The 21,375-nt window shown below is 39.8% G+C and overlaps 2 protein-coding genes across 5 annotated transcripts in view; one reads left to right on the top strand and one right to left on the bottom strand.

The window, feature by feature from the left end:
- The window catches only part of LOC136858001 (protein FAM169B), a 44,098-nt gene extending 41,697 nt beyond the window's left edge, over positions 1–2,401 (bottom strand). Inside the window, exons 1-3 of the mRNA XM_067137183.2 lie at positions 2,295–2,401; positions 1,954–2,054; positions 1,770–1,852 (exon numbers count right to left, since the gene is read on the bottom strand). Of these exons, the coding sequence (XP_066993284.1) occupies positions 1,770–1,852; positions 1,954–2,054; positions 2,295–2,308 (198 nt within the window). The 5' untranslated portion in view covers positions 2,309–2,401. The remainder of the gene's footprint in view (positions 1–1,769; positions 1,853–1,953; positions 2,055–2,294) is intronic.
- Positions 2,402–2,566: 165 nt separating this feature from the next.
- Positions 2,567–21,375, top strand: part of Csk (C-terminal Src kinase) — a 664,783-nt gene continuing 645,974 nt past the window's right edge. For 2 of the 4 annotated variants that reach the window (XM_067137182.2, XM_068225400.1), the window contains exon 1: positions 2,567–2,710. The gene's annotated coding sequence lies outside the window, so the exon portion shown is untranslated. Of the gene's footprint in view, positions 2,711–4,463; positions 4,895–21,375 lie in introns of those variants that run through there. The other 2 variants (XM_067137181.2, XM_068225399.1) reach the window with 1 other exon arrangement.

Here is a 21,375-nt window from a genome sequence, read left to right as displayed (position 1 = left end):
CAGTGTCCTTCACCGATCTGCAATGTCCATCTTTACGACGTCCATCCAGTGGGTTCTTGGTCTTCCCACCATCCGTTTCCCTGCCACATGTCACTCCAAGTTAACATATGCTGTCCTTGTTGGCTCCATCCTCATTACATGCCCAAACCACCTCAGTCTGGAGATGCTGATCCGATCTAACCATGATGTAACAATCCCAGCTTCCTTCCTAACCACATCATTTCTCAACTTGTCCAGTTTGGTTTTTGAATTGTGGACCTAAGGAACTTCATCTTGGATGCCTGCAACCTTGATGAGTCTTTCTTAGTGCAGGTTTCAATACCATAGGTTAAGATTGGTATGAAGTACTGATTGAACATCACCAGCTTTGATTTTGTTGGTACTTTGGGATCCCAGAGGAGTGTTCATAGGCCTACTTGAGAGCCAATTGTAACGTATCAATAATAAGTACTGGTACAGATTTATATTTAAAATATTTCTGTATTAAGTTGCTTCATTTAACTTAATTGAATTGTAATCAAGTTGGTAGTGAACAAGTTTGTAGTTTAATATTCTACACAAATCACAACATATACATCTCAAACACGGTGTTCTTCAAGTCAGCTAATATATGTAGTACCGGTACTGCTTAACAGCATTCTACTTTCTTTTTGCTATAAATTTATTTTTTCCGAAGGCTAGTCTAATAACTTGTATTGGTCTAAAATTACTTGTAGCATCTATTCTCAGTGGAAACAACAAGAGACTGTAAAAGCTTTCTTTTTGGAGAGAAAATTGTTACAAAATTATTCTCGTCAGTGTCAACATTTCACGAGGTGATGTAAGAATTACAACGATTACAACGAACTACGCCAAGTTCTCTACTGTCTTTCAGTGATAAATGAATTACCTCATTGGAATGCCTTCTAACATTCAGAAACTGTTAGTACCGAGGTTGGCCATTCTTGCTACGATTGAACGTGCTCAATGCTTACAAAATATAATTAAATGACAGTAGAGTAGTCAGCACAATTTGCAGTAAAAGTCATTACCTCAGTCCACCAGGGCATTCAGGGAAAAATGAAAGGGATTATTTCCTTCAGACAACTGATAAAGAATGTTAAAATCTTTGCCATTCCTATTTAGACATGTATTATCGTAATTCTTCATCACCTATTTCCTTACAGCTGTGACAAGAAATATGTTGAAGGACTCATCTAATTCAAAGCACCACAGTTTTTCTTAAACTGATCAGCTCAGAGCTAGGAAAAGAGAATTATCATTTTTGATATATTATTTTTTATTCTGTCTATAATTGGCCTGCAATTCCAATACTTTCAAATTGAGACTGTTTTTTCATTAAATCTCAAACTCTGTGGGGAAATGTTGGATGATTCATCAATCAACCCAGCTACCACTATTTGAATCTCAGTGACTTCACCAGATAGGTTTTTGTTAGTTGCTTTACGTCGCTCCGACACAGATAGGTCTTATGGCGACGATGGGACAGGAAAGGCCTAGGAATGGGAAGGAAGTGGCCGTGGCCTTAATTAAGGTACAGCGCTAGCATTTGCCTGGTGTAAAAGTGGGAAACCACGGAAAACCATCTTCAGGACTGCCGACAGTGGGGTTCGAACCCACTATTCCCGGATGTAAGATAGGCTTCACCGAAAATCATACTAAACCAAATGAACACATTAACTCCATCTAAAGAAGGGAAAGAGTAAGTTGTCCAATATATTGAAAAGAATATGACTACGGTATTCATCAATCATAGATATGGTACTTACTTGCAACCAGCCATTTAATGTAGCATCCCTAACAAGAATGTCTTCTGTGGACACTGCAAGTCCTCGAAATTCAAGACCTGAGCCTTTAATACAATAAATGAAAAAAAAAAAAAAGCCTTCATTAAAGCAGCACATACTAATTAACCACTGAGATTGATTTGACAATGCAACTTTGGTTACTAACATGAATTACATAATTTACACCGAAATATCTTGATCTTGACATCATCCGAAAATTTCGTAAGTTCGGAGCTCTCCATCGATGCAGATGAAGCAGCCTGGCACCTGTAATGTACATATTATTTAAAACTAGGTCAGAATTTAGGATCCTTCTGGTCATTCACTGTATATAGGTGAACTGATGAATTTTTGAACAAAGAAGAATGCAAAATTGACAAGGCAAATATGGGTCGCAGCAATGTTTCCATATAGTAGAATGGAAACAAGTGAGGTTAGTTTTTCACTATGCTGTCATAACACGTTATTTCGCTTCTTATAGAGTACCGAAACATAGAATTGACTTACCTTGAGCATTTCATTTCAAGAGGTAATTTAAATATTTATTATATTGTAAAATATTGACAGAAGGGGTGGACAGCGGATAATCGTCATGTTTGCAACATATATATAATTAGTGAACTCTTCTGTAGCATTAAAACGTAATATACTGAATTAAATATAACTAGCAGAATTATTAATGAGTACTAAAATGGCTTTTATGAGTTGAATTTGTTTGTTAATTAATTCAAAGTAATAATTCTGAGCCAAAACAGGAAGTTTTGTATAAAATGGCCGACTGTAAAACGTGACGTATAAATAGTGCTTGTTTTAATGCTAGTTTATTCGAAATTTTGTTTTTAATCGCAATGTTTGTGTATGTGACAACTTTGTTTGGTGGATCCTTGTATCACTTTGGTTTAATTTATACCATTGCTAAATAGGTAAGATTATTCTGACATGCTAAAACATCCACATGATGCTATACGAATCATATGATGCTCCTGTTGAATTTTATTATTATTGTATTAACTTCTTAAATAACTTTAGAATTAACACCTTCCTTCAAAATTTTGTGACTGATCATAAACCATATCGTGCGTTCGTAGAAATAATGAACTCGGTTGTAGTCTTAGTTCGAGAAGTTGGTATTGATAGTGTTGACTTTGAAAATTAAACAACCCACTTATGGTAAGGAATGCATAAATACTTTTATATATATATCAGTTCGGAAAGAATAATAATGACCCTGTCGTGACCAATGTTGAGATATTATTTCATTGGTGGATATTGTTTGAAGTGCTTCTCGGGTGCTTGAATATTTGTATATTTGAAAATGCCTGCTTGTTAACCTGTAAATAATATTAATAATTAATATTGATAGTTAACTGCACTAGCTGCTTTCAAACTACTATCGTGTGTTCGTGATTGCATTTGAAAGAGAATAAAAAAACAATCAGGACATGGTCCTGGGACACTTTCTGGAATGGAGTTTAAAAAGAAAACTCATCTGTGTATCTTTATGGTCCTCTGCACACTACTGCTGCTGCTGTAGAAACTGCAAGGACAAATTCGTTGTGAAAAGTTATGTTTATTTAGTCGTGAATTATTGTTATTATTGCGCTAAAAAGTTCGAATAGTGTCTGCCATCATTGTAGGGTTTAAACAAATCTTGTGCGGTTTTGCTTTGGTGGTGGCCTGTGCAATTTTAAAGGATTGAAGCTTGACCTAACAACACATGGTGTTTGGATTTCTCTAAAAATTTGTACTAACATATAAATAGGAATATTCTGGGCATTTGTTATGATGTGGAAATACTATATGAAATTTATTGCAATACAACTGATTACCATACTAAGTGTCATTAACTTTTTCATCTTCAAATATTATGGTATTGAGTATCAGCTGTATTTATTTTATGTCTGTGATCATTTTGTTATTTAGCCTGTACAGCTGATTAAATGTTCAGAGAAAGCATACATACATTTTTATGGCTACTGAATGACTTGAACTTGGGAGACAATGTTGTAATATGTATTGCACCATTCTTAAGTGGTCAAATAAATAAGAAATAGAATTGTGATTTCGTTTTCTTTGTAGAGTAGATTTTTCTGCGATCTTGAGTACATTTGCGAAATGTGATATTATTTGGAAAATAATTTCTGGTCAATCCTAGAGATATGTTGCTGTTCGGAGAACTGTAAACTTGAACTTTCAGGGTATTTTTATGATTTGTTGGGAGGACGTGAAAGAGAAATATTATGAAAGCTGCTTGAAGGGGGGTGACGTTGCCAATGAAAGAGAAGTGTTTTTCAATACAGATTCTTGTCGTGTTTCGGAGATCTTTTTTTATGTCTCAGTAGAATAATGTTTTAGCAGCCATAAGTCAGTTGTGTATATAGCACGCGGTATTGTTAATTTCATATACCTATTTAAAACAACTTTAAGCATACAACCACTGACGTCCTATGTTGGGAGCTCTACGCGCAGTTTATTTGAATTTCGGTGCACTACGGCGTGCGCACAGGACAGTTGTCGCACGCGCAGCCCAGCCTCTCGTGCGAGCGTAATGAACCGGGCTTGATGCCTGGAATGACGAGGCGGGGTGGGATGGGGAACGGTAACGAGAGAGGGGAGCCCCACGTTTGGGTTGGTCGGGGTTAGTGGGAGGGGTTCTCTAGTAACCAGCCGGCTGGGTATCTGCTGCCCGTAAGATAATGTGATAGTAAAAAGTGTCGCAGACGTTTTGTGTCAGTGTGGCAGCTGCGAGATATAACTATAAACACGTCAGGCTGAGCATTAGCAACATACAGACATGTTCCTTTAATTTTACACTAATGCTTAACAGATCTATTGAGGCATTTATAAGGATTACCAGGTTTGAACATTGCTACTGATGCGGTCTGTTTCGTAAATAGCGTTGGCTGTCGTGCAATCAGCCTTGCAGTATTTACGAACACTCGTGTCTCCTGTGCTAGCGCGCATCTCAACAAACTTGTTGAAGGCGTGAATTATTTGTGTGTGTGGGTGATAAGAGTGTTGATTTGTAGGATAACGTTTGTCTTCTGAGCACTCGGCCATCTATTAAATTTTCATCATTGCTGGATGAATGGACTTGACAAGTCAAGGTAAGTACACTCGACGCTTTAATATTGTATAAAGCTAAGTAATCGATGCGTCTGATTGTTATTTATGTACTTCTGTATTTGATGTGGGGTAACTCCAATACACGCTGATCTTGAAGGTTGATCGTATTAATCTCGCGTAGTCTCGTAATTACTCTGTGACTGCCAGGTGTATTTGTTATTATAATATGATTATATTATTATTCCTGCAAATTTCTAGATATCTCATTTTGTTCGTGTTTTCCGCCAGGATTTTTCAGAATAGTAGAAATTTCTAAACGTAACGAAAAATGTTGCATTGTATTTTTCGGAGAATCTCCTTAATTACAATTCCTTCATTTTCATGACAGGAGCCTTTAATTTTTTTTGCTCTCGAATTAAAATGCTACTTAATGTGCCGGTATCAGATATATACTTAAATCTGATTCCTATAATGAACGCGTAAAATAAGCTCTTTCTCTCTAGTGAATTAGGCTGTTGTTAAATACTAATTTTCAGGTAGTTGTATGATTATAATCTAAGACTTTTTTGAAGAAGGGTTGACATTGTTTTTCCCTCGAGTTGTTCGTGTAAATGTTTTAAATTTTAATTACATTTCAGGAAAGCAAATCAATTCTCTTGGTACGTATTCGATGACCGAGAAGAGGAAATACAGTAATTTAAACTACCACTCTCGGTCTTCATGGCAATTCTTCTCTTCATGGGGCCGATGATCTAGATGTTAGGCCCCTTTAAACAACAAGCATCATCATCTTCTCTTCATCCCCAAGAAAATCCCAAATATTGCGTGGTGAAGTCACGCCTCTTTCGCATGGGAGTTGCACATATCAGATTTCTCTAGGTACCTAGAACTGTTGACCACGATGTTTTAATTCACGACATCAAGTAGGAGCATCATCAAACATGCTGTAACCAGTCTGTTCAATTGCCAGTATCTCGAGTCTAATAGCCTGCTGCCTAATTCAGTTATTAAGTAGAACCCTAGACTTATTTTCAATATGTTTCCTTTTATTAAAAAAAGGGGTATCTGATCAGAACTATAGTGGAATCCTGTCTATCCAGACTTCCGCATATCCATCTTGTAGGGCCTAAATGTAAAATAAATATTTTACTTTATGTTTTATTTGTATATGAAAGATAGGCTCGCTTAGCCCCCAGTTCTGTATGTTTTCTGAAATTTTTTTAGTAGTATTGGTGAGAAGTTATCAGTGTTGTGCAATTTTGTGTGGACAGTGAACAATTTTGTATATACGTTTGGTGCAGAGAAGAGTTCCCGGGTTTCTAAGTCACATCAGACAATAAACAGTTGAATTGTGTCGATGTGTCATTCGTCGATCACTTTCAATATTTTGTGAAGTAAACCTTCTTCCTCTTCTTCTCATCTTACCGCTTTTCCCACACCTGTGCGGTCGCGAATGCGAACTGTGTCGCACATGTGGATTCGGCCCTTCCTGACGCCAACCTTGTGTAACTTTGAGGGATGTACTCGCTATCACGTACGTGTTTCTGTGGTGGTTGGTAGTGTGGTGCGTTGTGCGAATATGGAGAAAGTGTTGGGACAAACACAAACACTCAGTCCCCGAGCCAGAAGAATTAATGACGCTATTAAAATCCCTGACCCGGCCGGGAATAGAACCATCATCGCTGACCATTCAGCCAAGGAGTCGGACGTTATGGTAATAGCAGCATAATGCTATCTAAAATGAGTGAACATTTGTCTGCCAGGATGGTCGACGCTGTAGGTCTACTGTAGAGTAGCACATTGAGCTCTTATTATATTGGCTTACTGTGGAGTCTTCTGTAGTTCATGAATCGAATTATGCTTTAAAAGAAGCTACCCTCAATAGTCATTTCCAAGTTTCATATAATGGTTAAGTGATTTCTGCTATCGATGTTAGGAGACTTCAAAATAATGGAAATTCACCCTCTGAAGATCCTTCTTTGATGAGACATTGTGGGGTATACTGCACTGTGCCTTTTGGTATGGGCTAGAACAGATGTATGCATTTATTATTTCGTTGATCTCTCTGTCTCATCCTTGGCTTTGACAACATGAAGCTGACTTGAGGTATGTGCGATGCTAGTTACGTCGTACGTCATTCCTGTAGCAGTCAGTCTCTGAAATGAATGGTGTAAAAGTGTCGCATAGGGTGGTTGGTTTGTACATTTCAGTGTTTTTGTTTTTTGCTAGTGACTTTAAGTCGCACCGACACAGATAGGTCTTATGGGATAGGAAAGGCCTAGGAGTTCGAAGGAAGCGGTCGTGGCCTTAATTAAGATCGCCAGCATTTGCCAGGTGTGAGAATGGGAAACCAAGGAAAATCATCTTCAGGGCTGCCGACAGTGGGATTCGAACCCACTATCTCTCGGATGCAAGCTCACAGCTGCGCGCCCCTAATCGCACGGCCAACTCGCCCGTTCAGTGGGCTTGATAGACCGATTTTTTTTTTGCTTTACGTCGCACCGACACAGATAGGTCTTATGGCGACGATGGGATAGGAAAGGGCTAGGAGTGGGAAGGAAGCGGCCGTGGCCTTAATTAAGGTACAACCCCAGCATTTGCCTGGTGTGAAAATGGGAAACCACGGAAAACCATTTTCAGGGCTGCCGACAGTGGGGTTCGAACCTACTATCTCCCGAATACTGGATACTGGCCGCGCTTAAGCGACTGCAGCTATCGAGCTCGGTAGACCGATATTTAATGGATTAGATACCTTCTGGCTCAATGAGAAATGGCGCCTAGGCTATCTGTGACAGCTGATTGTTGAACTCTATGGGACTCAGCCAGCCATCGGACTGCGTATTCAACATAAGGGTTTTCTTTAACGTACATCTTCTGGCTCGTGCGTCTCGCGTATGAGTGGACTGTGCCGGGATTCGATGCCAACCCATTGAGAACAGGAGGCGAACATATAACCTACTATGCATAAGTAATATGAAGACGTCTACAATAAAAAGAAGAAAGTGATTAAAAACATAGGCCTTTTTAATTGTGAAATTGCCAGCGTTTCGCCCCATTGTAGCAGTGGTCTTATCCTTTGGATTGCTACACCTTTCCAAGATGCTGGCGACTAGTACGCTGTTGAGACATCACTGCCAGCCTCCTAGGTAGGACAATATTAATATGCAAGAGTTTCCCTTCATCCACTCTGCCAACGCTCCGATTCTTACGGTACCTTATCTAAATAAGTATTTCTTTCCTTTGTACCTTACGGAATAGTAAAAGAGAGCTTGGAGTTTTATGTGACTCAATACTGCGATCATACCCACAAACCTCCAGTTTTACATGTAATCAAAACCACAGCTTTTTATTTCAAAAATCCCACAAGGATTAGTTGGGATTTAACCCTGGCGATCTGGGTGAGAAGCTGGTGATAAAATCAATCACGCCACTCATCCTTAAAGAAAAGTATTATATTTTGAAAGCCAGGCTAAGTGGCTCAGGCGGGGCCTTCTGAGCTCAAGTTGGCGGCTTCGATCCCGCCTCGGTCGATGGTATCAGATATCTCTGTACAGGCTATGAAACCACTTTGGAGAAGTGGAAGGTAAAATCTTCCACTATCCGTAACTTCAGCACTTTTGCCTTCACAAATTAACTGGTACTCATTGTTAGTGTAGAATTGGTGGACTTAAGAGCCACGTGCCTCTCCAAAAGTGGAAATCTTGTCTCTTTTTCTCTACTTTCAAACAGGGGAATCTAACCCAGGTCCTTCCGGGTGAATCGAACATGCCTTGACCGCCTTGGCTAGACAGCCGTTAAAAAGTAAACTCGTGTACCTCGAGTTATTGCAGCTCTTTTCAGGCACGCCCCTAATGGAGGTGATCTGCATGTACCTTTTTTTTAACCAGCAGCCCTCCTGTCAGTCATTAAAGAAATATCTTGTAATACCGGGAATCGAACCCAGACCTCGTAGGACGACAGCTAATAATGCTAACCGTTACGTTATGGAGGTGAACTGATGACTTGAAGGTGCTCAAATACGTCACCCTCGTGTCGATCGATTTGCCGAAATGTGAAAGAACTTTCGTGGGATAAAATTCCGGCACCCTGGCGTCCCCAAAAACCATAACAGTAATTACTAGGACGTAAAACCTAGAATATATGTGTTATCTGGTATGAAATGTATAATTGTATTGTATACAGGGTGGCCCAGATAAAGTGTTACAAGCTAATATAAATGAATACAGTCACTTCCTTCGTAATGTACACGCCGTACTGTAGTTCCTAGGGCTCTCTAAAGACTTCTAGAGCCTTAGTAGCTCCGATGACGTCACGCAAAGAATTGAACTGTTTCCTCCGTCCGACCCGTGTAATGCAAGGACATGATACATCTGTACCTTGTAATTATGAAATATTCACAAATGTTGTATTAATATTACAGGTGAAATCATTAACACATGTAATCTCATTATAACTCGTAAGTCAGGTCTATGCCATTTTAGGAGAAGTAGGTTTGAAGTGTGATCTACGCGGTCCAAGCTTGAGGGTTTTACTCGTCAGTGTAACCAGCATATAATTAGTATGTACTGAAACAAATATGGAGACAACAAAAAAGTGCAATAATAATAATACAACTACTACTAATAATAATAGTAATAATAATAATAATAATACCGAGCTTGATAGCTGCAGTCGCTTAAGTGCGGCCAGTATCCAGTATTCGGGAGATAGTAGGTTCGAGTCCCACTGTCGGCAGCCCTGAAAATGGTTTTCCGTGGTTTCCCATTTTCACACCAGGCAAATGCTGGGGCTGTACCTTAATTAAGGCCACGGCCGCTTCCTTCCCACTCCTAGCTCTTTCCTGTCCCATCGTCGCCATAAGACGTATCTGTGTCGGTGCGACGTAAAGCAAGTAGCAAAAAAAAATATATTATTATTATTATTACAACAGACTTTACATCCATACGTCTAGATGGCCATAAATACAGTAGCCTTCTTGGTTTTTTTCCCTTGACACTTCTGGTACTATCCTTCAGACTCTTACTTCCACACAAACATTTGTAGCTTTTTTTTTTTTTTTTTTTGGAATAGCCCGTGTTTTCCCAAATATTAATATACTGACCAGCAAGATCTGTTAATTACTTCCCACATTCGCAGAAATTGCTGAGGAATAATTTCTTAATCATTACTTAAGTATTAATTATTACATTGCATTGCTTCTAACATCTAAATATTATCTACCAGCAATAGTTTAATTTTAAGATGTATGCATCAAAATGCTAATATCATTTAACAGAAGGTTAGGTTTTATACATTGCATTTAGTTCTACAATTTTAGACCGTGTTTTGCTTTTACTCGTATTAATTTTGGGAAGAAATGACTGCACGTACTCAACATTACTAACCCAAGAAATAACCATATGTAGGTTCATTTGGTTACTGTCCACTTTTATGCATGTTCTGTATCAATAATAAAACGCCCTGCTGTAAATCTGTGCAAGAAGAAAGTCAAAAGCAGAATTCATTATCACCTCTGGAAAATTAGTGAAACATACTCTTCATTCTTCGTAACAGGTAGCCTACATTTTCGGTTGGGATTTTCGTTTTTCATAAAGGTATCCTGCCCTCATACGAAGAAAATGAAAATATTAGTGCATATTTACTTGTGTAGTTGTAATTTTGCCGTGGTACGCACACGTTCTTACCATTGTGGCAACTGCGAACTTTACCACACTGTGTTTAAATTCGCAACAAAAACGTGTTATACGATAACAATTAAATGAATGAATTCCACAAGAAGTATTACGCCCTTGAATTTACATTACTCATCACGTGAAGATACCATACCTAACCTAAATTATGAGGTCTCATTATCTTAATAACAGCTGTTTATGTGAATCCTGATGTGATAAATTTAAAGAACAAACATGCAATATACTTAAATATAAAGTTCTGTCTTTCAACAGTCACATTTATCCACAGAATGCTCCCAATCCTTCTGAATTACATTCACAAGCACATCTTGTAACATTCGCTTAGCTCGCCTCAATTGATCAGCTGATGGGCTTGGCGCGCTTTCTGCAGTACGGCCTGTATATTACGTAGGCAGCGATATAGTAGATAAAACCGAATGCTTTGTCTTCTAAATCTCATTGGTAGAAGGGGCCTTCCAAACTGCAATATGGGCAATATTTTTCGAGGGCGCGAGGGGGACGCAGCTTCAGAATTTTAAATTGAACTTTTGATGTTCTGGTATTTTTTAAAAAATTAATTGTTGAGTAAGGGCAAGGGACATATGTATTCTCTTCGCAATTCAGACGAAACGGGCAATAGAGGCCAAGGTCGTCATGAGCTTGCAAGCCGGCTGGTAGCTCTCCACCAAAGAAAATGGTGTAAAAGCATATTTTTGGTCATATTATAATTTAGTTGTAGCCGTTCTTCAAGTGCCGATAGTATCAAGTCATTTTGTTTGTATGTGATCACTTTGAATTTCGTTTCCTTAGAAATATTTTGTTGTTACAAACGGTCCCTGCCACTTCGGGAATAAACGATAGGAAGATGGAAAATTTTGTTGTGAAACGAATTTTGAAGATAGCAGAGTTTCGCGACCAGTAAGTTATCAAAATAGAAAGGAGAAAGTAATGTTAAGAATATGACCATTTTGCTTCTCTTCTAAGCAGATTTTGGACTATTTTAGTTTGCGTCATATTTCCCAAATTTTTGTCATGTTATTTATAGGGCATAGGTGTAATGATATTTCCAGAGTTTTTAGATCCGAGCCCTAGTGATCAAGTACAGTTGAAAAGATTACTGCTCTTGACAAGACCTTTTTCTATAATTTGCTTTTCTTTACGTATTGCCTTAATGACGATTTTTTAAAGCTTTTGTATGGAAGTTTCCACAACGCATTAGCAAAAGACAATAAAAGCTAAATCAGGAAGGTAATAATTTATTTAAAAATCCTATTCAAATGCGAAATACTGAACAACACTACGATCTCGCTGTGGGTTAGCGCAATTGATTTATTGAACCCAAAGCACTTGCAACCTCTAGTTGCAATTTTAGAAAAGCATATCCCTTACTGATGTGGCTCCCCTCCGTAACTAACGATGAAATACGCACCATAATAGGGCTGGTGCACTGCGCAGGTCAGAGATCCAAGTTTTGAATCTTAGGTCTGTTAGCAAGTATCCTGAATGTGATTTTTCTTCATATTTCTCTACAGTACCAGAAAATATGGAGTAAAACGAAAATACAGTTCTATGAATCATTTATGGGGAAAATCTTATCTTTGAAGCATACATCTCGTAGTATTAAAGATTGTGGTAAGGGACATGTTTATTCTCCTCCTAATTCATTTAATTTTGAAGCAGTTGCCAGGGGTTATTATGACTATTGCGACACGCGATTGTCACCACGTCTTCTACTAAAGCGAATTGTGTAAAAGATTCGACCTCGACCCATAACCTCTGACAACAACACCTGCCTTTTCTTGTTGATACAATGGTGAAACAAATCGACGGGTTGCATTTACAAACGCAACGGAACATGCGCTGAATAACATCACACATTTGTTTAGAAGTCAATAATTTTTGGTGTTGCCTAGTTACAGTAATTTATATATAACTAGCAGAACGTACCCGGCGTTGACGGACCGATCGTTGGCGATGAAACTGACTTCGGTTTTTACCTTACGTTGATGTGTAATTTGTAAATAGCAACCTACGTACACTCTGGTGTCCAGTCTGAATTAGCAGGACCTGCCAAAAACAGGCCAAATACCCAACCGAACAGCTGGTACCCTGGAGCGCTCGCTTTAACACACTAAAGTCGAATTTTCTGGAGAACCATTTAGAGATGCAAAGAAAATTTGTATGGCTTGCTAAGTTTTTTTCAGAAAACTGAATTTTGTTTGGTGACAGGACTAATCATTTGGTTTTTAACGGATTAGACATGGGCAAGTTCAGTAAATGCCTACATATTAATGGCTATCATTTCGAAAAGGTTAATTATTAAAACATAGAATAAGTTTGGATTTCAACCGAATGTCTGAGGTATTTGCAAAGCAAATTTCTGCACAATGGGTCCAGTAGTTTAGACGCGATTGAACGAGGATATGAGGTCACTTGGAAAGATTTATATGTACCGAATATCTCTTACTGATTTTTAATGTACTTTTTAGCATAGACGGTATTGAACGAGGGAGAATTCCGTGCGAAAGAATGGGCTAGTTTTACCGAGCCACTTTTCTTCAGTAATCACGACGAAGTGTAATAACAAATAATGGATTTCATTTCTAAAATTTCGTCTGTTATGTTTCTGATAGTATTGGTTTCATGTAATGTTAACAACAGAAGTACTGCCAGATTCAATATCGTGTTCTTACATGTCTCGTTCTCTTTTTCCTTTCCCTCCTAAGTATTACGCTCGGCCTGTCGCTCGTATCAGAGATTGGATTTGGTGTCTGCACGCGTCCTACTTTGACGAGGAGAACGGATTTGCTTGCAGTTTGCTGCTTCTCAAGCTGCGTGGCCTGTATGTTCACATCTGTAATAAATTAGCTCATTAAAACCACATGTCTGCATTGTTTATATGTACATTATTTCTGATGAATTAAGATTTTTTGACTGTTTTTATACTGGCACCATCAAAATGACTTAACATACTTTCATGCAACCTCATATTTAAACATATTTTAAGAGTGATTACCGCGTCGGTAGATTTACCGGCACGTATACGAAATCCTGCTGCATAAAATTCCGGCACCTCGGCATTTCACCTTATTTACTTGACATAGTATAAGCCCCTAAAGCCTATAATATCACGTCTATAAGTAGATGCCGTGAAAGCATCAATGGCAAGCAAGCTTTTTGTTTTGCGTGACTGTGGATATCGTGATCATAGACACAGGACCTCAAGTTTTATGTGGAATCCGACTGGGAGATGACTTCCATTTCAAAAATCCCACATTCATTGGCCCGGGGCTCAAAACACAGCCACCTTTAAATGAAGGTGACGATACCACTCGCCTATCATGCCCCCTACAAATTATAAACAGTTACTATAGGCTTCCAACGACCTTCATGACTAAGATATTATTCCTCTGCATTTGAGCTGTTATGGATACGCCTTGTCGTGCACGAGTTCACCGGAAAAATACACTATGGCATATTGACAATAGTGAGTATTCAAAGTCTGTCCATACTGGTCTCTTCTTTTTCTGTTCGTGTTATACACACAGCATACAGTAATATCAGATGTATCAGGTCGTATTATGTGAAGTTATTGCCGCCTGCTTCATTTAACTACTCATGTTGTTAGCAGAGTTGAGTATCTCTCGATTCATGCGTATAAATTTCCTTTTCTGATGCAGATATTACTCGCACTACTTGACAATAAGATCCATCAGAAAAATGTCCAGACCTTTGACTGATGATGGGCTGAGCAGTTCAGACTGTAGAGCGCTGGCTTTCAGAGTCCAACTTGGTAGGCTCAATCCTGACTCCGACCGCATATATATGGAGGTGTTGAAATACGTCAGCGTCATACTGGTAGATTTACTGGTACGTAAAAAGAACTACCTGTGGGACAAAATTCCGGTACCTCGACGGCTCCGAAAACCATTAAAACGTAGTTGGACGTAAACCATTATTATTATTATTATTATTATTATTATTATTATTATTATTATCATCGTGTGACCTTGCCGCACTGGGGAGGCTTGCGTGTCGCAATGAAGCAGATAGCCGAGCCGCAGGAGCAACCATATCGGATGGATATCTGTTGTGAGACCAGACTAACGAATGGTTAATCGAAAGGGGGTAGCAGCCTTTCGGAAGTTGCGAGGGCGGCAGTCTAGATAATTTACTGATATGGCCTTGTTGTTGTTGTTGTTGTTGTTGTTGTTGTTGTTTGAGTCATCAGTCCATAGACTGGTTTGATGCAGCCCTCCATGCCACTCTATCCTGCGCTAATCTTTTCATTTCTACGTAACTATTGCATCCTACATCTGCTCTAATCTGCTTGTCATATTCATACCTTGGTCTACCCCTACCGTTCTTACCACCTACACTTCCTTCAAAAACCAACTGAACAAGTCCTGGGTGTCTTAAGATGTGTCCTATCATTCTATCTCTTCTTTTCGTCAAATTTAGCCAAATCGATCTCCTCTCACCAATTCGTTTCAGTATCTCTTCATTCGTGATTCGATCTATCCATCTCACCTTCAGCATTCTTCCGTAACACCACATTTCAAAAGCTTCTATTCTCTTTCTTTCTGAGCTAGTTATCGTCCATGTTTCACTTCCATACAATGCCACGCTCCACACGAAAAACATCTTTCTAATTCCGGTATCAATGTTTGAAGTGAGCAAATTTCTTTTCTTAAGAAAGCTCTTCCTTGCTTGTGCTAGTCTGCATTTTATGTCATCCTTACTTCTGCCATCGTTAGTTATTTTACTACCCAAGTAACAATATTCATCTACTTCCTTTAGGACTTCATTTCCTAATCTAATATTTCCTACATCACCTGCCTTCGTTCGACTGCACTCCATTACTTTTGTTTTGGACTTATTTATTTTCATCTTGTACTCCTTACCCAAGACTTCATCCATACCATTCAGCAACTTCTCGAGATCTTCTGCAGTCTCAGATAAAATAACAATATCATCGGCAAATCTCAAGGTTTTGATTTCCTCTCCTTGGACTGTGATTCCATTTCCAAATTTCTCTTTGATTTCCTTTACTGCCTGTTCTATGTAAACATTGAAAAGGAGAGGGGACAAAACTGCAGCCTTGCCTCACTCCCTTCTGGATTGCTGCTTCTTTTTCAAAGCTCTCGACTCTTAACACTGCAGACTGATTTTTATACAGATTGTAGATAATTCTTCGTTCTCGGTATCTGATCCCTATCATCTTCAGAATCATAAATATCTTGGTCCAATCAACATTATCGAATGCCTTTTCTAGATCTACGAATGCCATGTTCGTGGGCTTGTCCTTCTTGATTCGATCCTCTAAGATCAGACGTAAAGTCAGGATTGCTTCACGTGTGCCTACATTTCTTCTGAAGCCAAATTGATCTTCTCCCAACTCAGCTTCTACTTGTTTTGCCATTCTTCTGTAAATGATACGAGTTAAAATTTTGCAGGCATGAGATACTAAACTAATGGTGCGGTAGTTTTCACACCTGTCAGCACCGGCTTTCTTGGGAATAGGTATAACAACATTCTTTCGAAAATCGGATGGGACTTCTCCTGTCTCATACATCTTACACACTAAATGAAATAACCTTGCCATGCTGGTTTCTCCTAAGGCAGTCAGTAATTCAGAGGGAATGTCATCAATTCCAGGTGCCTTGTTCCTATTGAGGTCACTCACAGCTCTGTCAAACTCTGACCTCAAAATTGGGTCTCCCATTTCATCAGCATCAACAGCCTCTTCATGTTCCAGAACCAAATTATTTACATCTTTACCTTGATACAACTGTTGGATATGCTCCTGCCATCTTTCTGCTTTGTCTTCTTTCCCTAGAAGTGGCTTTCCATCTGAGCTCTTAATATTCATACACCTAGATTTCCTTTCTCCAAAGGTTTCCTTGATTTTCCTGTATGCAGTATCTACCTTACCCAGGACCATACAGCCTTCGACATCCTTGCACTTCTCCTTCAGCCATTCTTCCTTAGCTACCTTGCACTTTCTATCCACTTGATTCTTTAATCGCCTGTATTCTTTTCTGCCCTCTTCATTTCTAGCATTCTTGTATTTTCGTCGTTCATCAATCAGGTCTAGTATCTGCTGAGTTATCCACTGATTCTTAGTTGATCTTTTCTTCCTTCCTAACATTTCTTCAGCAGCCCTACTGACTGCATTCTTCATGACTCTCCACTCTTCCTCTATAGTGTTTCCTTCAGTCTTTTCATTTAGTCCTTGTGCAACATGTTCCTTGAAACAATCCCTCACACTCTTTTCTTTCAACTTTTTCATGACCAACAAGTTATGGTCAGAGTCCACGTCTGCTCCTGGGAAAGTTTTGCAATCCAACACCTGGTTTCTGAATCTCTGCCTAATCATAATGAAGTCTATTTGATACCTCCCGGTGTCTCCAGGTCTTGTCCACGTATACAGCCGTCGTTTGTGGTGTTTGAACCAAGTATTGGCAAGGACTAAATTATGATCAGTGCAGAATTTAACCAGCCGACTTCCTCTTTCGTTCCTTTGTCCCAATCCAAATTCTCCTACTGTATTACCTTCTCTTCCTTGGCCTACCACTGCATTCCAGTCTCCCATCACAATTAGATTCTCGTCACCTTTTACATATTGTATTAGATCTTCTATCTCCTCATATATTCTTTCGATTTCTTCATCACCCGCTGAACTAGTAGGCATATAGACCTGCACTATTGTGGTGGGCATTGGTTTGGTGTCTATCTTGACGACAATAATTCTTTCACTATGCTGGTCGTAGTAGCTTACCCGCTGCCCTATTTTCTTATTCATTATTAAACCAACTCCTGCATTTCCCCTGTTTGATTTTGTGTTGATAATTCGGTAGTCGCCTGACCAAAAATCTTGTTCTTCCTGCCAACGTACTTCACTTATACCAACTACATCTAACTTTAGCCTATCCATCTCCCTTTTCAGATTCTCTAACCTACCACAACGATTCAAACTTCTAACATTCCACGCTCCGACTCGCAGAATGTCAGTATCCATCTTCCTGATGATCGCCCCCTCTCGTGTAGTCCCCACCCGGAGATCCGAATGGGGGACTAGTTTACCTCCGGAATATTTTACCCGGGAGGAAGCCATCATTAGTACATCATTCATACAGAGAGAGCTGCATGTCCTCTGGAGTTAGTTACGGCTGTAGTTTCCCGTTGCTTTCAGCCGTGTAGCAGTATCAGCACAGCTAAGCCATGTTGAGTATTATTACAAGGCCGTATCAGTCAATCATCTAGACTGCCGCCCTTGCAACTATCGAAAGGCTGCTACCCCCCTTTCGATGAACCATTCGTTAGTCTGGTCTCTCAACAGATACCCATCCGATATGGTTGCACCTGCGGCTCGGCTGTCTGCATCATTGGGACACGCAAGCCTCCCCACCGCGGCAAGGTCACATGGTTCGCAGAGGAGGATGGCCTTGTAGTAATACTTAACATGGCTTAGCTGTGTCGATACTTAACATGGCTTAGCTGTGTCGATACTTAACATGGCTTAGCTGTGTCGATACTGCTACACGGCTGAAAGCAACGGGAAACTACAGCCGTAACTAACTTCCGAGGACATGCAGTTCTCTGTGTACGAATGATGTACTGATGATGGCTTCCTCCCTAGCAAAGTATTCCGGAGGTAAACTAGTCCCCCATTCGGATCTCCAGGTGGGGACTACACGAGAGGGGGCGATCATCAGGAAGGTGGATATCTGCGAGTCGGAGCGTGGAATGTTAGAAGTTTGAATCGTTGTGGTAGGTTAGAGAATCTGAAAAGGGAGATGGATAGACTAAAGTTAGATGTAGTTCGTAAAAGTGAAGTACGTTGGCAGGAAGAACAGGATTTTTGGTCAGGCAACCACCGAATTATCAACACAAAATTAAACAGGGGAAATGCAGCAGTTGGTTTAATAATGAATAAGAAAATAGGGCGGCGGGTAAGCTACTATGACCAGAATAGTGAAAGAATTATTGTCGTCAAGATAGACACCAAACCAATGCCCACCACGATAGTGAAGGTCTATATGCCTACTAGTTCAGCGGATGATATGGAAATAGAAAGAATATATGAAAAGGTAGAATATTTCATACAATATGTAAAAGGTGATGAGGATCTAATTGTGATGGGAGACTGGAATGCAGTTGTAGGCCAAAGAAGAGAATGTAATACAGTAGGAGAATTCGGATTGGGACAAAGGAACGAAAGAGGAAGTCGGCTGGTTGAATTCTGCACTGATCATAATTTAGTCCTTGTCAATACTTGGTTCAAACACCACAAACGACGGCTGTATACGTGGACGAGACCTGGAGACACTGGAAGGTATCTAATAGACTTCATTATGATTAGGCAGAGATTCAGAAACCAGGTGTTGGATTGCAAAACTTTACCAGGAGCAGACGTGGACTCTGACCACAACTTGTTGGTCATGAAATGCCACCTGAAGTTGATGAAAGGAAGGAATGCAAGGAGATGGGATCTAGACAAGTTGAAAGAAAAGAGTGTGAAGGATTGTTTCAAGGAACATGTTGCACAGGGACTAAATGAAAGGGCTGAAGGAAACACAATAGGGGAAGAGTGGATAGTCATGAAAAATGAAGTCAGTAGGGCTGCTGAAGAAATGTTAGAAAGGAAGAAAAGATCAACTAAGAATCAGTGGATAACTCAGGAGATACTAGACCTGATTGATGAACGACGAAAATACAAGAATGCTAGAAATGAAGAGAGCAGAAAAGAATACAGGCGATTAAAGAATGAAGAGGATAGAAAGTGCAAGGTAGCTAAGGAAGAATGGCTGAAGAAGTACAAAGCTGTCGAAGGTTGTATGGGCCTAGGAAAGGTAGATGCTGCATACAGGAAAATCAAGGAAATCTAGGTGTATGAATATTAAGAGCTCAGATGGAAAGCAGAAAGAAGACAAACATATCCAACAGTTGTACCAAGGTAAAGATGTAAATTTGGTTCACTAACAAGAAGAGGGTGTTGATACTGATGAAATGGGAGGCCCAATTTTGAGGTCAGAGTTTGACACAGCTGTGAGAGACCTAAATAGGAACAAGGCACCTGGAATTAATGACATTCTCTCTGAATTACTGCCTGCCTTAGGAGAAACCAGCATGGCAAGGTTAATCCATTTACCAAACCCCACGGCACTTCACGCCCTAGAAAGGCCCTTGGCCTGCCCAGCGACCGCTGCTCAGCCCGAAGGCCTGCAGATTACGAGGGGTCGTGTGGTCAGCACGACACATCCTCTCAGCCGTTATTCTGGATTTTCGAGACCGGGGCCGCCATTCCACCGTCAGATAGCTCCTCAATTCTAATCACGTAGGCTGAGTGGACCTCGAACCAGCCCACAAGTCGAGAGAAAAATCCCTGACCTGGCCGGGAATCGAACCCGGGGCCTCCAGGCGAGAGGCAGGCACGCTATTCCTACACCACGGGGCCGGCCTAGGTTATTCCATTTAGTGTGTAAAATGTATGAGACAGGAGAAGTGCCATCCGCTTTTCGGCAGAATGTTGTTATACCTATTCCCAAGAAAGCCGGTGCTGACAAGTGTGAAAACTACCGCATCATTAGTTTAGTATGTCATGCCTGCAAAATTTTAACACATCTTATTTACAGAAGATTAGAAAAACAAGTTGAAGCTGAGTTGGGAGAAGATCAGTTTGGCTTCAGAAGAAATGTAGGAACACGTGAAGCAATCCTGGCTTTACGTCTAATCCCAGAGGTTCGAATTAAGAAGTACAAGCCCATGTACATGGCGTTCGTAGATCTAGAAAAGGCATTCGATAATGTTGATTGGACCAGGCTATTTACGATTCTGAAGGTGATTGGGATCAGATACCGAGAACGAAGAATTATCTACAATTTGTATAAAAATCAATCTGCAGTCATAAGAATCGTAGACTTTGAAAAAGAAGCAGCAATCCAGTAAGGAGTGAGGCAAGGTTGCATTTGTCCCCCCTCCTTTTCAATGTTTACATAAAACAGGCAGTAAAGGAAATTAAAGAGGATTTGGAAAAGGAATCACAATCCAAGGAGAGGAAATCAAGACCTTGAGATTTGCCGATGATATTGTTATTTTATCTGAGACCGCAGAAGATCTCGAGAAGCTGCTGAATGGTATGGACGAAGTCTTGGGTAAGGTGTACAAGATGAAAATAAATACGTCCAAAACAAAAGTAATGGAGTGCAGTCGAACGAAGGCAGGTGATGCAGGAAATATTAGATTAGGAAATTAAGCCTGAAAGGAAGTAGATGAATATTGTTACTTGGGTAGTAAAATAACTAACGATGGCAGAAGTAAGGAGGACATAAAATGCAGACTAGCGCAAGCAAGGAAGAGCTTTCTTAAGAAAAGAAATTTGCTCACTTCAAACATTGATATAGGAATTAGAAATATGTTTCTGAAGACTTTCATCTGGAGCATGGCATTGTATAGAAGTGAAACATGGACGTTAACTGGCTCGGAAAGAAAGAGAATAGAAGCTTTTGAAATGTGGTGTTACAGAAGAATGCTGAAGGTGAGATGGATAAATCGAGTCACGAATGAAGAGATACTGAATCGAATCGGTGAGAGGAAATCGATTTGGCTAAATTTGATGAGAAGAAGAGATAGAATGATAGGACACATATTAAGATACCGAGGACTTGTGCAGTTGGTTTTTGAAGTAAGTGTAGGCGGTAAGAACGGTAGGGGTAGACCAGGGTATGCATATGACAAGCAGATTAGAGCAGATGTAGGATGCAATAGTTACGTCGAAATGAAAAGGTTAGCACAGTATAGGGTATGCCACCCTAAAGTGCAAGTTGCAGAGTTGTGATGATAACGGC

Source organism: Anabrus simplex, chromosome 1 (assembly GCF_040414725.1).
Source record: "Anabrus simplex isolate iqAnaSimp1 chromosome 1, ASM4041472v1, whole genome shotgun sequence".
NCBI lineage: Eukaryota > Metazoa > Arthropoda > Insecta > Orthoptera > Tettigoniidae > Anabrus > Anabrus simplex.
Note: the sequence above shows the minus strand (reverse complement) of the source record. Positions and strands in the feature narration are given on the sequence as shown.